Source organism: Aspergillus chevalieri, chromosome 8 (assembly GCF_016861735.1).
Source record: "Aspergillus chevalieri M1 DNA, chromosome 8, nearly complete sequence".
NCBI lineage: Eukaryota > Fungi > Ascomycota > Eurotiomycetes > Eurotiales > Aspergillaceae > Aspergillus > Aspergillus chevalieri.
The window spans coordinates 439,614-455,811 of record NC_057369.1 but is presented as its reverse complement, the minus strand read 5'-3'; the positions used below and the strand labels follow the sequence as shown (position 1 = coordinate 455,811).

Genomic DNA, 16,198 nt, shown 5'->3' with positions numbered 1-16,198 from the left:
GTTGGCCATCCGCATAGGATACTTAGTTTCAGCCAGGATCAATGATCGGGCTGTTCCCTTTCATTGACATAGAGCTAAGCAGGAGTCTCGTCTACTGCTGGCAATTCATGCCCAGGACGATAAGGCGCGTGTCTGTCTCTCAGTCACTCGGAGTGAATTCGCAATTTGTGCGCTCAGATTTTGTATTTTGGGGGAAACGTATGCTGTAACTGCAGTAGGGCCCTGGTGGACATAATCAACATGTCCCGATCATGACCAGGTTAGAACGAGCGTGGGCCACGAGAAGCACGATGTGGTGCAAAGGAGCACCGAAAGCCCTCTTCGTTGTCTGACATATGGTTTTGGCGACCATACTTATCGTCCCGAAGCCGGATATACCGGCAAGTCTGGCTCAGTTAGCATCGGACAAATCCTAACCAATAAACTAGACTGACATGTGTTCCATATTGCAGTTATTTGTTGGAAAAAGTTTCGCATTTCTAACCACTGCCCTGGCTTCCTTATAGGCGAACGTCAGGGCCAATATCTGGGGTGCGCATTTATATCCTCTTCCTGACCAGCTTCTGTTGGCGGGCGAGTTTTTTTATGTCAGAACGCCCAAAAGGTGCCCTCTTCGGTATACCTGTTGCCATCTGAGAAGTTGAGGTCTGCTGCTTTTACCAGCCGGAATATTAAAGCCCTTTTTGAGGCTTGATTCCTTGTGATGGAGAAGCCCTCGGTGTCTCGGAAGTCGAGACCATGTGTATCGATTGGATTGCTTGCTGATAATAGCTGCAAGAGAGGTCTGAGGATTTCTCAGATACTAAAATTAAAATATAGTAATAATAAAAGGGCATCATGTTATTACAGGAAAGCTTGGCCATATGGTATGCAGATGGGACGAAGATGAATTCCCAGCTGGTAGTTGATGAAAAGCAAAGAAGGATATTTCTACGCCAGGCAACGTTTGACTGATCGTAAGTCACTGCAACGATAGCTCTTCAGGTGAATGAACTGTATTTCAATATATTCACTGCTTACCGGCGCTGTCCTCGTTGCATCTGGTCCTCGACGAAACAGGATACAGACCAGGATGCGGGGTATACAAATAAAGATGCATGCATCCTGCAGCTATATTGCATAATTACTGTTGTCCGAGTAGCCAGCCAAGAAAATAAGCAAACAAAAGCTGGCCACGAAATAAATCTCGCCAGTTCCAATGCCAATTCTCATCATATATCTATTCAGATAAATGCCCGCCACCATGATATCAACTCTCCTCATCCTCTTGGAAACATCGCTGCTAAGCCTAACATCGGCATCGGCGGCCCATGAGCGCTCGTATTTCTATGTCGGCGGGAACTACTCCCTTAACAGCGATGACGAACATATCTTCACCGACCAGATGTATATTGAGAAGCTTGTTCCGGCGGGTGGTGTCTCGAGGGAGTATCCGATTGTGTTTGTGCATGGGAATGGGCAGACTGGAACAGTATGTATTCATAATCGGACACTGGATAGGTAAATGAAGCTAACGGCAATAGAATTGGTTGAACAAGCCCGACGGCGGCGACGGCTGGGCATCCTATTTCTTATCCCAAGGCTACGAATGCTACATCCTCGACCAAACATCCCGCGGCCGTAGTCCATGGACACCGGAAAGCGGCACGCGGTCGGTCTTCACAACAGAGCATATACAGGAGTATTTCACGGCCCCGGAGCGGTATAATACCTGGCCCCAAGCACACCTGCATACGCAATGGCCTGGCTCTGGTGTGATGGGAGACCCCGTATTTGATGCATTCTACGCGTCGAATGTCCCGTATGTGAATGTGTCAACGGCGCAGCAATCTGCCGTCCAGGATGCAGGTGCGCAGTTGCTGGATCGTATTGGGAGGAAGGTTATTCTTGTTGGTCATTCGCAAGGCGGAACGATGTCCTGGGTTATTGCGGACGCGAAGCCGGAGTCGATCCACTCGCTTGTGGCTATTGAGCCTGCTGGGCCGCCATTTCGGGATGTGGCTTTTGGAAATGCGCCTGCTAGGGCGTTTGCTCTGGCTGATATTCCGGTTACGTATGAGCCGGCTGTCGCGGACCCGGAGAGTGATTTTGTGTATCAAACAGTTCAGGCGAATTCGACGGATCGATTTGATTGTCTTACCCAGGCTGAACACCCGCAACCGCGACAGTTAGCTAATATCAGCAAGTTTCCGGTACTCTTGGTCACGACGGAAGCATCGTACCATGCGCAATATGACTGGTGTACGGTGTTGTTTCTGCGACAGGCGGGTGTCAAGACGGAGCATTGGGAATTGGCACAATTGGGGATTCACGGCAACGGCCACATGGTGTTCATGGAGAAGGATAGCGATGAGGTGGCTCAGGCAATTGCAGGGTGGTTGGAGCATTGAATATGGACCAGGTGTATTTATGTTACGAAACTGATTTCTCAATTAATCCGTCATTTGGTCCAGCTCGCTGAGCCCATTCTGACCAGCTTCCATCGTATATCCTTCGCGGTGCTGCGTCGAACTTGGATTCCGACAAGGCCATATCCAGAGCCGCGGCCGTCACTCCGGAGTTACAAGTCAAGATTTTGGGCTTGGCAGGATCGACGCCAGCAGCTGCGAAAAGTCCCTTTAACTGAATTGCAGGAAGCATGGTTTGTGCCTCAGTATCCAACATCGATGCAAGCGGGACATTGATCGACTTGGGCATATGTCCAGAGCTCAATGCTGCATTCGCCTCTGGGTCGACACCAGTGAACCGACCCGGAATCCGCGCATCAAGAATCTGAACGTCCGTATCCGTCCCTTGTTGTATCATATCCCTCAATTGCTCAAACGCGATGACTTTCCTCTCATCCATATCGTGTGCCGGGTACTCACTCCGCCTCGGCATGAGCATCTCCCCCTGTGCTACCGGGTGCCCCTCGCCCACGTATAACCGAAAATTGTTCAAAACGTATACCCGAGTATGACCGAACAATCGAAACATCCACGCGACGCGCGGGGCGCTGTAGAAGCCTACCTCGAACGGATCGTAGACGACCACGACGTCATCGGGCATGATGCCGAGTTGGCTGACGCAGTCGGCGAAATGCGATGCGCTGGGGAGCATTTGGGGGTAGGGGGAGGAGTTGTCACGGATGATGTCCATGTCGAAGAGGCTGTAATCGTTAGCTATACCTTAGCACTCGAGCCGTAAGACGTACACAGATCCCGGAATGTGCTGTCTCCTTAACGACTCGCCATGTTGAGCAGCGCGCCCCGCGGCCACTGGAATGATGCGCGGTGATGGAGGCGCCTTTTGTAGGGCCGTGACGAATTGCGCCGGGGAGAGGAAGGACGTATATTGTCCAAATTCTAGCAGAGGTTCGGCCATTTTATTGTCTAATTTGGTGTGAACGAAACGAAGAGGGGAATGTCCCCGGACATTTCGCCCATGTCACTGAAACGGCGCTAGGCCATATATAGCTTAGCGCACATTTGATGCCCCAGGCATAAATTACCGAATCGGGATACTAATAATGGATCTATGTAGACCTAACGAACTTATGGTGTATAAGTGTAATGTTTTTCTTCAATTTCCGTCCAGTTGCCCGATTCGGGTGCCGCCGCTTTTATGAGGGTAGCACGTGAGTGCTCCGTGAGTGCTCCGTGAGCGTTCCGAGCCACTCACTGATTGCTCACTGAGCACGCACTTGTCACTCCGGCCGCTCCTGGATTCCTCTAGTAGGCTCAGTGAGCGATCTGGGAGCAGTTCTCCCTTTCCCCACGTTGTGTCTCACGTGACTACAGCCAGGTCTCTAAAGTGTGTACAGACTAAAGCTTCTTGATCTATGATACAGCCCGTCACTTTCATGAGGGCGCCACGAATACAAGTGCTGAGTAACTCAACTTGGTCACTGCACATGATGGTTATTCAAAGTATGCTTTCTGGTTGGGTTAAGAGGAAGTGGAGGGAAGTGATCCCAATAATGGGTTTACTCCAGAGGCATTTTGCCCTGATTTAAAATATAAATACAGCCTACACGCCTTGATGCTACTCACCTACTCACTCTTCTCACTTTTGAGATATCATTTTGCATGCAACATCTACAATGTCTTCTTTGTGGCTCTTGTGCTCCTGTTGCGATCGATCTATTAAAAAATGGCCAAACGTTCCAACTCGTGGAAGGCCTCCCAACTTGAAAAGAAAAGAAAGGCTCGCTGTGAACTTCATCTGGAGCAGGGATACGATGCGAAAACCCATCAACAGAAAGATGCTGAACGAACCGGGGGCAGAGCTTCAATGAAGACCAAAGAGAAATATAAAGAAAGGGTGGGCAAGTACGCGGAGTATGTTCTATGTCCTTTGGATATAAGCCGCTCTACTCACGTTCATCTATTAGATTTCTTATTGAGGAGAAGGGCATGCCCGAAGGCTATAAAGTTGGAAAGGGACACCCAGCTCCGACACTTGAGGAACTCAAAGAGTTTTTCTGTTGGATCATTGATTCTACGGAGGGCGGGCTTGCTTCTCAGACTGGCCAGTGCTGCTCCCCCTGGATGAGCTGGGATGGAGAAGTCTGCTACAGGTATTCCACCTCTCAATCCGGCGAATGTCCCCCCGATACCACACGCACCAAGAACAACCGCTGTGAGAAGCCGTCCGGTGGCCATGCCTTCTGTCCCCCTGGTCTCCGCGAGAGCAAAGGCCAATGTGTCGCCCGCGGACCCTTCTGCCCTCCCTCGACTCATTACAAAGCCCGACTCAAAGGCTGTGTGGAGGACGAAACGCCTGCATGTCCCGATAAGGATAGTAAGCTCGAGAACGGCAAGTGCGTGTTGAAGACCACCCCGGAATGCCCCAAGGGCTCCCGCCAGGAAGGAAACTACTGCGTGAACATCATCAAGCCTTACTGCGAGGGCGAGGAAGAAGGAACCGTTCACTTTGACGGCACCCAGTGTGTTTCGAACGAGCTCCCCGAGTGCGAGAACACCGATTTCAACTTTGATGGAGAGGAATGTATTACTGGCCGCAAGCCGGTCTGTGACGAGGCAAACGGCTTCTTCCTCCAGGGTGGCCGCTGTGTGTCCACCAAGACCCCCGAGTGCCCCGACGACGGCAAACTCACTGCCAACGGCGAGTGTGTTTCCCGGAGCAAGCCCAAATGTAAGACCGGCAACCTGGTCGGCAAGCACTGTGTGGTTGGATCCGTGACCTGTCCCAAGGGAACCTGGGATGGCAAGCACTGTGTTACCGAAGACAAGATCAAATGCCCTCCCAACCACTCATGGGTGGCCTGCAAGAACAAGTGTGTCTCCTTTGAAAAGACCGAGTGCGGACCAGGCTACTACGAGAAGAACGGCGAGTGTGTCTCCAAGAACGACCACATTCGCTGCGACGATGGCGCCGAGTGGGATCCCAAAACCCAGACCTGTCTGGGCACCAAGCCCGAGTGTCCCGAGGGCAGTGTTCCTGAGGGAGGCGAGTGTGTCGCCCAGGAAATCCCCAAGTGCCCTGACCCGGAGCGATTCGAGTTCAACGGCAAGAAGTGTGTCCTCAAGAAGGGCCCTGACTGCGCACCCGGTTTCCGACTTGACGGGACCGAGTGTGTTTCTGAGAAAGGTCCTGTCTGTGGCTTTGGCCAGGTTCCCAAGGATGGCCGTTGCGTTTTGGCCTCTGGTGACTGTATGGAGTTTGAGTTCTGTCCTACCTACAAGCCTTTGCTGTAGCTGTAGCTGTGAGCTTATTGTACAGTAGTTTATGTTTATAGTTTCAATGATATTAAAGAACTGTTAAGAACCAAGCGCACTGTATCTACTAGAAATCACACCAGGCGGTCCAATAGGAAACCAGGGAATACTTTGTAAGTGGAGAGTCGACAGAAGTTTAACGGGCTGAATTTATAATCTCTTCGCCGACCTCCGACGCGGTTATTCCGTAACAACATCATAGTTCTGTGTCGATATTTCCTATTATCCTGAACCAAGTAGGGTTTACAACAAGCCCGCACAGTACTTTTTGCTTTCCTCTTTTTCAGTTTATTTTTTATTATTTATTTTTTTTGAAAGAATCATATAATAATAGTAGGTGATCTTATTATTGCCGAGGATACTGGCTGCAACAGTGTTCGATAATCAACATCCGTCCAACCTACGATTATTCAGAAGCGTTAGAGCACCTCCCAATGGTGGCGGCCGCCCACATATCGTTAGTCCTATCATGTTAGACACTCTCTGCGCCTGCTTCTCAGAGAGACCATATCTATACCTGAATGAGATGTTGAACTTTTTATGGAATAGTGTTGATTTCTGTGTATTACTATTCAGAATCAGCTAGGCATTTCGCTCCATTCAGTCATCACTGAAGGTGACTCTGCAGATCGCAAAGGGAAGAAAGAAATGCAGACTTGCGAAATGGGCTCTTGGAGTTTTCGCATATTGTTTGATTTACGTGGACAAGTCAGGTTGTGATAGGCGGGGAGGCCAGAGAAAGGCATGCTGGTTAGTGGCTGGGTTGGCAACCAGGTTGCTAGGTTTCAGAGGGTTAGTACAGCAGCATACAGGACGTATATACATTAGTTATATGTAACTTACCTAGCTTGAAAATACGGATCTGAAATCACCCTTGGGGACTTGGCGAAACCGCACAAACTACCCGCTTCTGTTCCTGGTCTTCCGGGCTTCCCTTCGCTGATGTTCAAACTTCTTCTGGATAGCCACGGACAGATGATTTTTGTGTCATGAGGCAGAAAAGGCAGTTTAAAACCACAGGTGCGAACAGCACGTTCTGTTATTTGCATGTAGCTGTTATTGTGGGGTAAATAACAAATGTCACGGAACATGAACACTCGCCTGCCGTATAGAATGTTTGATTAGTTACTTTGGTTTGTTTACACAGGACATTCACTGAGTCTCATTTAAGCCCCCTGCACACACACTAGATAGCTCGTCGCCGACAGGCCTGCCTCTTTCCTCTCTTTCCTCATGCTAGAATTTCGTGAGATAGCCTACCAATGGATTTACATTGAACGGGACCGTTACAACAGATACTAGGCTACTGTAGGGTATGGACTGTGATCAGCAATCACTAATAACAGAGTTCTCATAACACCTGAAGAGATGATGTCCAGTACCTTAAGAGCTGCATATTACGACCTACCTCATTTCAATGAATTTAGTGTGGGCTTTCAGTGGAAGAATTCATATACTATAGGATTCCGCAAACTTTGACGATGGATTTGAAACGAGTGACTAGATTAAATCTGATAACTGCAAAGATCCAAGAACGCTCAATGATCCTACGATGTTGAATCGTTGGGCAACCGTGAGAGACCTAAAAATATGAAACAAGAAAACATTTTAAGCCAAGCCAATAAATCAGCGGAAGACATGTTGAATATGTCTCAACAAAAACAAACAAATCAACGTGAAAACCAAAAACAACTGCATATACCAGTTATTGATATCCGGATAGCATGGAGATCTGACCGGCTCTTTTGCGATAGGAAGCCTGCGTACCAAGGGGCTTCCTGTCGTAAAAGGTCTGGAGAGATCTCCATGCTAGAAATATGCCAATGACTGGCACCCATATGTATTTTACCAGCATGAATTGTCACGGTCTCGATTAGTAGATGATAATGAATTGAACTCTTAGAGAACTTGCTATATGGAAGAGAACTTTTGAATCATGTAGTAAATTACGTGAAAGGGTGATATTAATAGGCTAGATTCACTGTGATATGTAGTAGAATGAGTGCTTGACTAGCTATTTGTGCGTAGCTGGTATATGTATAAGAATCTCTTGCTGCTAGTTTGTACTGCTCTCATGACCACGAAGATCCATGGGCTTGTTGGATACTGTCTTGTTTCTGTCCCCACTTCTGCGAGTGTATAACCCTGGCTGCGCACAGGTAAAGTAGTATGTAAAACAACTGATGACCCTTCAAATATCCTGCATTTTTTTTTTATCCGAGCTGGCGGCCTCAGCGAAGTCACCAAGGCGCGGGGCTTCCTCTGGGTCCCGGACGAAAGGAGTTGCTGAAAAGCTTCTTGAGCTATATAGCAAGGACTGCGACTTGATTAGCGCTTGCCTCTGACAAGAAGGGAATGAAAGAGACGGACTCATAAAGAAACTATATACACGACAATGTTAAGCCTAGTACCAAATCTAAATGGAACAGCGTCTGGCATCAGTGCCCAGCTCATGGGTAGGGCTTGACTTGCCATCAAGTAAGGACGGTGCAGAAGCATTGAACCAGCGCTCGAACTTTGCAACTTTTTCCTCCATAGACATCTCAACCTCGCTTCTCTGATTCTCGATATTATCCATGCACTCTTGCGCTTGTTCTTCTGTTTTATCCATATACCATTGTGCTTGTTCTTCTATTTTATCCATATACCTTTGTGCTTGTTCTTGCATTTCCTTCATACATTCATCGGCCGTCATGCGTACCTCGGAGTTATAATCGTCAACCTGCTCGCGAAATTCGGCTTCGGTTATTTTACATCCGTCGGTGATCTGATCACGACCGTCGCTCACAGCACTATCGACGATCTTGTTGACAACAGGTGTGAGGCAGCGCTCAATCATCTCGTCGATATATTGTTTGAGGGTGGGTTCAGCCTTCGCAAAGCTGACTTTTTCAGAGTTGGATGGCAGGTCGCTGTCTACTTCTTCTGGGCGGGCCAGCAGATGTCGGCGTCCTGTTCGAATTAATAATTTACAGATTAGGTGATCGGAAACACCACGGAGCTGATGTTCGAGATGTGCAAGTTTGTTACGGTCTGCGCAGCCAGGAGAAAAAGCACGCGTAAAGTAAGTTGGGCGGATTGATGACGGTGACGAGGAGCAAGTACTTGGTGTATCAACTTCGGTGGCAGAGCCTGGCGGTTGTGGGGATGAGAGCAGTCGTTTTCGTCTTCTATTACGATCGGGTGACATTGTCCGCTGGTCTAAATACTATTAACAAGCTATTTGAAAGGTCAAAGTATATGACAAGATACCTCTGCACCGTTTTCGAATCACCTGCTCGGGCTTAGATCCTCCAGAATATAAGGGTGGATCCACTTGCTTCACCTGTTCGGCCTCATCATATGGGGGTGGATCGGGTGACAGACTAAAGACAGTCCAATTCCGCTCAACCACGCCAGGGGGAGGGCGTTTAAAACACTCTGCCTCAAAATCTTTTCTGTTCAGGGCTAAGGAGAAAGTCTTCAACCGATCAGGTTCATCGTCCACAAATTGTCGAGTAGAAAAGTGTAGACGTAGAGATTTGGATTGACAGATCTTTGCAAAGGCGTAAAACTTCTTGTCTTCTGGATTGGCTGGGCTTAAATACTCCATCCTATGTGGACAAAGAACAATGCCGGTCGTACCGAGTCTCAGACTCAGTGTTGAGACGGCCCGAATATCTTGCACAGACGCTGGGAGCATGGGAACCAATCCAGGAGGAAAGAGGCCGTCGTTGTTTGTCAAGGATAACGCACATTCTTCGACTCTTTCTGGAAGGATACTCAGTGTCAGGTCCTGTAATATGCCCCTGAGGTTAGCGAGATCCGCTCTAATCTTGAGGGAGATGGATCCTTTGTTAGTATTTATATCATGGAAGATACGAAGGCGTGCAGAACAAGCAATTTCAGAATTAGGTATAGAAACAAGAACCGCCTTCTTCATGACCCAGGGCGGGTCTGAAGATGTGGTGGTCATTGTCTTGTTGCAATATTTGCTGAAATTGAAGAGAAAAACCCTTGATAAATCGAGTAACCCGCCCACCCGGGCTTTGAAACAGCGTTGAGCAGCCCTGACTCGGGTAATATGTCAAATCAAGAATAATAACAAGATGAGAGTAAAGTAGTAGAAGCTCTTTTACGGCCTGGTCACGAGCACACGCCCAATCCGAAATCATCAAGTGAAATCAGAGAGTCCTATGAAAACACAGGAATGGCAGGGCTGGCGGCGAGATCAGTAAAGAGCAAATACTTTCTTTACGGAATGATAATGTTGTAGGGAGAAGGTGAAGGAGAGTTAGCCAGCGAGAAGGGGACAAGGGGAGTAGAAATAGGGGAGAAGAGAAGAAGGGGGAGGCCGGGGCTCGGCAAATTTAGTAGTCTGATCACGCGACCGTGGTGTCCGGATTTATGTATATCCGCCTGCTCCAGTCTTGGCTTTTTTTTATCGCTTTTCATTTAATTGTCAAGCACATCAATATCAGGCATGGGGAAAAGCCCAATTTAGCAAGACGACTTACGTTTTTCGCTCTCCTAAAAGCAGCGTAAGATTATTTAAAGTCGTTGAACTCCCTACTCTACAGTACTCCTCGAGTTCAAGAAAATGTAAGAAAGCCTCACAAATCTTTGTTTGAATACTTATTCCTTTGTTTGATTCGTTCCTTCTCTTTCTCAGGATTTAACCATGACAATCTATTTATCTCTACCAATCCTCGATGAACTAGTTCGGTTAGTCGAAAATGATTCTACCTATAGAAGACGCAGTAAAGGCAATGGCTTCCGGAATTCTCAACTACTATTTTCCAGCGGCCAACGGTTGGACGGTCGCTCCCGAACAAAATTGAAAATGACAAATACGCCGACTTCATCATCCTTCGCATTCAGCGTCGTTTCCCTGGAGACCGAGGCGTCATTGATTACACAGTGGCTGAGGCGAAGCGTACAAGCGATGCGTTACAAGCCTCCCTGGAACAACTCGAAAATGCAGTTGAGCATGCAAATACCGAGTTCGGGAGATGTTGGGCCATTATGATCCATGGCTTTACTTTCAAATTCTATGAATACCATAGGAATTTACCCGAACACGCACGACTTCTTCCCTAAAGACCACCCGACCAACAGCAACAAAACTCATTCCATGCACGCCATGACAGTGTCATTATTGACTGGATGCTGAGACACATGGCACAGTACGAGACTCCAACTGCCCCGTTGAGAAAGACTTCATTGTGACTGATTTGTATTTCCCCTGTGGGAGATGTACTTAAACATTAGACTACAAGTTTTCAGGCAATTCTTGGGATTACGTCAGTCCATGCCTAAGACCCCACTATATCACATTGAATACAAGTTACCGTTGGATAAAGAGTAGATAGACATTTGAAGCATGAGCCCAAACCAATTTGGAAGGCAAACAACCTTCAAAATTGCCGAAGGAACTGGCTCGGATTAGGACTTACTAATACCCGCTCCGAACACCAAAACTGACATAGCCATTGGAAAGGTACCCAACGATCTCCTTTCATTTTTGCATATGCTGAATGGCCCCAAGTGCACGCCCACAGTGCACTCCCACTACCTTCCATCAGTTATAACCTTGCGCTATGGCTCGGTCGCTAACATAATTGCTTATTTGCTATCGAACGTTATTGAATACGAGCCAAAATTGTCGGTACGCCTGCCAAACTGGTTTAACATCAACACTCCTTCACATGCGTCTTGCACGTTTCATGACCAGTGATGACATTGCAGATTATAAAACGCTCTTTCTAGAGGCGGGAGAACGATGGAAACGAGAAGAGGAGCAATGGAAACAAGCAGAGGAACAAAGACGTGAAGCAGGCCTAAGGAGACGGGCAGAGGAACAAACTCGACGAACGACCTTTGACGAGGAAAAAGTGCCCAGTAAAACTGCGCCCGTGGACAGAATTTCAAACCCGGCAGGAGGACAAATGTCGCTCCAATGGGAAGCTGTGGAGCATCGGGCGCGCCATTCAAAATCACCTATGCTGAATATGGGTATACTGTTGTTGGAAAAGGCACGACCTCCTCACGGTGGCCGGAGCTCTTGCGCGAAGCCGAGGTATATCGTGTCCTGCAGCAAGTTCAGGGTTCTGCAGTTCCTGTTTTCCTAGGAGCAATTGACCTGGAGAAGACCTACTTCCTCCATGGGGTTGGGGCAATTCGGCATATGCTACTTGTGTGGTGGGGTGGGAAGCCTATCAGCAGCATCGAGAATAAACATCACCCTTTCGCGTAATTTACTACGTGATTCAAAAGTTCTCTTCCATATAGCAAGTTCTCTAAGAGTTCAATTCATTATCATCTACTTCATGCTGGTAAAATACAGCTACTCTTGTAACATTACAATATAGTACATTGGCATTACAGCACGATGATATTGAGGGTAACCGAATATGGACTAGCGTGTTTCACGGTAGGGTTTGGGTTCAAACCAAGAGTGTTTGGGGGGTAAGCTGATTACGGGAACTACTGTATCAAGCCGGTATCGAAACAGGAACTCTAAGACACGTCCGCAGAGGGGAAACTGTTTTCAACTCTCCCTGTATTGCTTGTATTAAGAAGGTTGTTGTAACCATCATAGAAACAGGGAGCGTAAGATATATACCAATTCTGTCAATAGTCACTTAGTGTTAGCCAGCGACCTATATTCAAAGCCGATGAAGCTAGGCATGGAATCTGCTTCGATAAATGGCTCGTCATATAAAAAAGGGAGGCATCATGCTGGTGTTTGGGTTCTCGTTGAGGAAATACCTGCGCTATGTGGTAAATAGTGTAAACCACTGGCCTCAAGCCTCAAGCTGCTACATAGGTCCTGACAATAGACAGACTGTTCAGGATTCATGCCGTTTACAGACTGAGAAGCGGGACTTTGCAGTACTGGCAGAAGGCCTGGACGAGCCTTGTTTTTACAAATTATTGCTCTGTTTAAGTATAGAAGGGTATAAAATGAAGGTTATTGTCTCCGGAAGAAGTTCACGAAAGCTAGCCGTTTGGCCCCTCTGACAGGCTTTGAGTTGAAATCGATCAGATGGGAAGAGCGAGTGTGCATAGGTAGTGCAGGAGGATTTTATTGTGTCTGTTTTACTGATGAGCAGTTCACTGCTGTTTTCCAGTTCCTAAGGGCGTTGGAGGAAGACATGTAGTCTGGATGATCTGATCCTAAGACTTTTGTTGCGGAACTCTACACATTTGTTCATGAGAGCTAAGGCGGCCTGGATATTTCCGAGGGATCTCCAAGTATAGGCAAGATTGGCCATGCTTGTCAGGACCTACGTAGCAGCTTGTGGCCTGAAGCACTGGTTGGTTTGCACTGTTTGTCCCACAACGCAGAGATATCCTCTGCGTAGCTTCTACCTAGAATTCTTCGTTTTCTCTCCATGCTAGATGTTTCGGCGGATCGCCGCTATTTAGTCGAATATCATTATTTTCATCAATACTAGCGAAAGGATCATCACAATGCTGGTCAGAGTAAAGGGATGCTCTGGCCCTAACACCTGTTTCCGGGTCTCCATCACCTCCACCTCTAGTTCTTCTGCTTCCTTCCATCGTCCTTGATTCCGGTATGTTGATGCAAGGTTGTTCATGCTGGTTAGAGTAGAGGGAGATCCTCCCAATGAGTTCTTGAGAAGGGGACTAGCACGCCCAGCCTGGGGAGCAGACCCCAGGGAGCCGGCAATGGGCTGAGAAAAGCAATCGGGGCCCATGGTCCCTGGGACAACACCTTGTTCAACAATTAGCCAATATACTACCTGCGGACTCATCTGAGGGCTTTGAAAGCGCGATACAGACGACTAATAGCGAATTACCAGGCTGAATAGGAGTGCTGCCAGGCCGAGAGGCCCTAGCAGCTACGCAAACCCTTTTTCATGGATTAGCAATCTGGTCAGACGGATCAAGATTAGAGAATGGCAGGTGTGGAGCGGGTCTCGCATGGCAAGAACAACCAGGAGGAGCTTGGAAGACGAATATCATTTTGTTAGTTTCTGCTGGTCCGAGCCCGTGACAAGATCGGTACCCAAGAACCGCTTGGGTATACCAATATTCGTAGAGATCTGTGAACTACGAATGAGAATGCAAATATCTCGAAATGTTACGAATATGTATTCGTGCCGACCCCTAGGCCTAGGACGCGTCGCTGTCACATAAACGGTATGCTTAGCGTAATCAACTACCGAGCTGCGCACCCCGCCGAGCTGCGCAGCTCCGACTTATGTCAGAAAACAGGAGTCTTTTAACACCAAAAAGATCCATTTTTATATGAAAACTAATTACTGTTGCGATTAGGACAATGGGTCCGTTTATGTCCTAATATATTGCAATCACTACATTGTGGTGCCCCCCGTACAGAGCGGCATTCTGCCATGGGCGCTGGTTCCGTAGATGTAGTAGGCATGACTTCCTCCTGGCTTCTTCCCTGTACGAAAGCCTGGCCCTCCTGAATAGAAAGGCCTTCTTCAGCAGTTATCTGCCTCCTAAATCTCTTCCGCTTTTGAAGTTGTTTTTCATGTGAAGCTCGCAATTCCTGAATTTCTGACGTGCAAGAATAGCTTCATTTAAAGCCATTTCATGGCCTTTGATCATCTTGTCCAACCGCATTTCTAGAAGAGATGTAGGGCTTCATGTATGTCTTTTAGGAAGAGTGTCAACTGTAGATGCCTGCTTTTCTAGTTGCCGCAAGTTATAAGGCGTTTTTGGTGCTGAATTGGTTGACTGACTGCCCGGTGGTGTAGGGGTCTTAAGTTGAATAGTAAAACGCCCATGCACCTCCTCTGAATTCAATGGAACCAAGCCAGTAGCTCTAAATCCACTTTTGATATTATCCAAAGTAAATGCTTCCGAGTTTCTGGATACGCTTCAAGAAAGTCAAGTTTATCCATATGGTTGAAGCCCTGCCGCATCCGATTTTCAACCCAGCATCCATATGCTCCTTTTAAGGGTAAAAAGCAGCTCACATCAAGAGGCTAGCAATGACTTGACGAATACAGATGGGACTGGTATCATTCTCACTGCATATTTTATCGAATTCAGGAGTCAGATGCTACCATGGACATCTAGAACTAAGAGGCGGTATTTCCCAGTTGTGCGGCTAGTAGTCTCAGGAATAAAGACCTTTTGAAGCCAGTGGAGTCCAATTTGGTCTGATGCCCATCCATTAGGACTAACTTCAATCCTCCAGTTGTGTGGTAGCTTCGAACCTTGATACCAGCCCTCAATATGAACTGATCCTTTGAAGATGATGCATTGCGGCAAGACCCAGCGCATAGAGTCGAAACACTCAATAGAAGTAACCCATTCCCAGTTGCCAGGCTGTATAACTTGACGCCGGCCATGCATATCGGCTCTAGTTACTACTTTTGCAGTAGCAATTAGGCTCATTGCATAGCCAGTCCCATCAAAATTGTAGACATCTTCATATGCAATCCCATGCTGCATCATAGTGATTTGCACTAAGTCAAACCACTTTTTGATGATCATTGGATCCTCACATTTTGCACGTTGATATTATTATTATTATTTAATCAAGTTTATTGTCCATACCGAGCCCTAGAGCTATGATAGACCATGATTCGTGGACTCGAGGTCAGTGGCTATTCTACAGTCTCTTGTCCCCATAGGTTCCTGAGGCGTTAGCCCCCTTCTAACATCTTTCCAATCCTTTTCCTCGCCCCAGACCGCCTGTATGCGCAGGGCTTTTGAGCACCGTGCTCTCCTTGTGTTTTGGAGCAAGATGGGTGTGGCCTAGGCTGACTCTCAGCCTTGGGCTACCCTCCCTGCTACCCCTCTCCTGTTCTAACTGCTTCCTCCAATGCTTCCAGTCCCCATTCGTCATCTCTTTGGGCCCTTTCTGCCGTCTGCCGTAGGTGCGCCCGGGGTAGAGCTATGCTGGTGCTGGCTAGGAATCGCAGCAGCGCTCTGGTAGCTCTAGGCTCACCTAAAAGTCGTCCTTGTGGATATTCTTCTGCAGTGGTGGGTCTCAAGACTCCGTCAGTCTCTAGGTCCTTGTAGAGCCTGTTTCGTTGGTGTCGCCATTCCCGACACTCAAAGAGAAGATGGTGTATTGTCTCCCTTGATATACCGCATCCTTCACAGGTTGCATCCTCCCGGACCTGGATCCGATGTAGGTATGTTCCTATAGCGGCATGTCCTGACTTCAGTTGAAAATAACGGCTTGCTAGGTGTTTGGGAGCTATTGCAGCTGCCGGGTCGAGCCGCCAGTTCCTCTGTGGCCTGTATGTCCGTTGACCTTGTTGGGATCGCTGTCCAAGTTCTTTGTTGAGCCATCTCTGCCTTTGTGCTATAATGGCTTCTGTTTGGGCTCTGCACGTTGATAGTTGTATCGTCGGGGATATGTTGTCCTTATTTCATCATGGCGTCGAATGAACTTATATGCCCAATTCTTGCCAAGGGTTTGAATGTTGGTAAAACCATGCTCTAAAAGAAGAATATTGGCCATTTCTTGGATATGAGACGGTTGGGGG

General features: G+C 47.7%; 5 protein-coding genes across 5 annotated transcripts; 3 read left to right on the top strand and 2 right to left on the bottom strand.

Moving 5' to 3' along the window:
• Window positions 1–1,243: 1,243 nt before the first annotated feature.
• ACHE_80147A (alpha/beta hydrolase) lies at window positions 1,244–2,390 on the top strand (the record flags this gene model as incomplete). The annotated part of the gene is made up of 2 exons (XM_043283485.1): window positions 1,244–1,471; window positions 1,524–2,390. The coding sequence occupies 2 exons, from the start codon at window positions 1,244–1,246 to the stop codon at window positions 2,388–2,390; spliced, it is 1,095 nt and encodes a 364-aa protein (XP_043140760.1).
• A 22-nt stretch (window positions 2,391–2,412) lies between these two features.
• ACHE_80146S (sulfurtransferase) lies at window positions 2,413–3,363 on the bottom strand (the record flags this gene model as incomplete). The annotated part of the gene is made up of 2 exons (XM_043283484.1): window positions 2,413–3,148; window positions 3,194–3,363. 2 exons carry the CDS (start codon window positions 3,361–3,363, stop codon window positions 2,413–2,415), a joined length of 906 nt encoding a protein of 301 aa, XP_043140759.1.
• Window positions 3,364–4,131: 768 nt separating this feature from the next.
• On the top strand, window positions 4,132–5,699 carry ACHE_80145A (uncharacterized protein; the record flags this gene model as incomplete). Its single annotated transcript, XM_043283483.1, has 2 exons — window positions 4,132–4,319; window positions 4,373–5,699. The coding sequence occupies 2 exons, from the start codon at window positions 4,132–4,134 to the stop codon at window positions 5,697–5,699; spliced, it is 1,515 nt and encodes a 504-aa protein (XP_043140758.1).
• Window positions 5,700–8,136: 2,437 nt separating this feature from the next.
• On the bottom strand, window positions 8,137–9,675 carry ACHE_80144S (uncharacterized protein; the record flags this gene model as incomplete). Its single annotated transcript, XM_043283482.1, has 2 exons — window positions 8,137–8,921; window positions 8,973–9,675. 2 exons carry the CDS (start codon window positions 9,673–9,675, stop codon window positions 8,137–8,139), a joined length of 1,488 nt encoding a protein of 495 aa, XP_043140757.1.
• A 1,732-nt stretch (window positions 9,676–11,407) lies between these two features.
• On the top strand, window positions 11,408–11,830 carry ACHE_80143A (uncharacterized protein; the record flags this gene model as incomplete). Its single annotated transcript, XM_043283481.1, has 1 exon — window positions 11,408–11,830. One exon carries the CDS (start codon window positions 11,408–11,410, stop codon window positions 11,828–11,830), a length of 423 nt encoding a protein of 140 aa, XP_043140756.1.
• Between the last annotated feature and the right edge of the window lie 4,368 nt (window positions 11,831–16,198).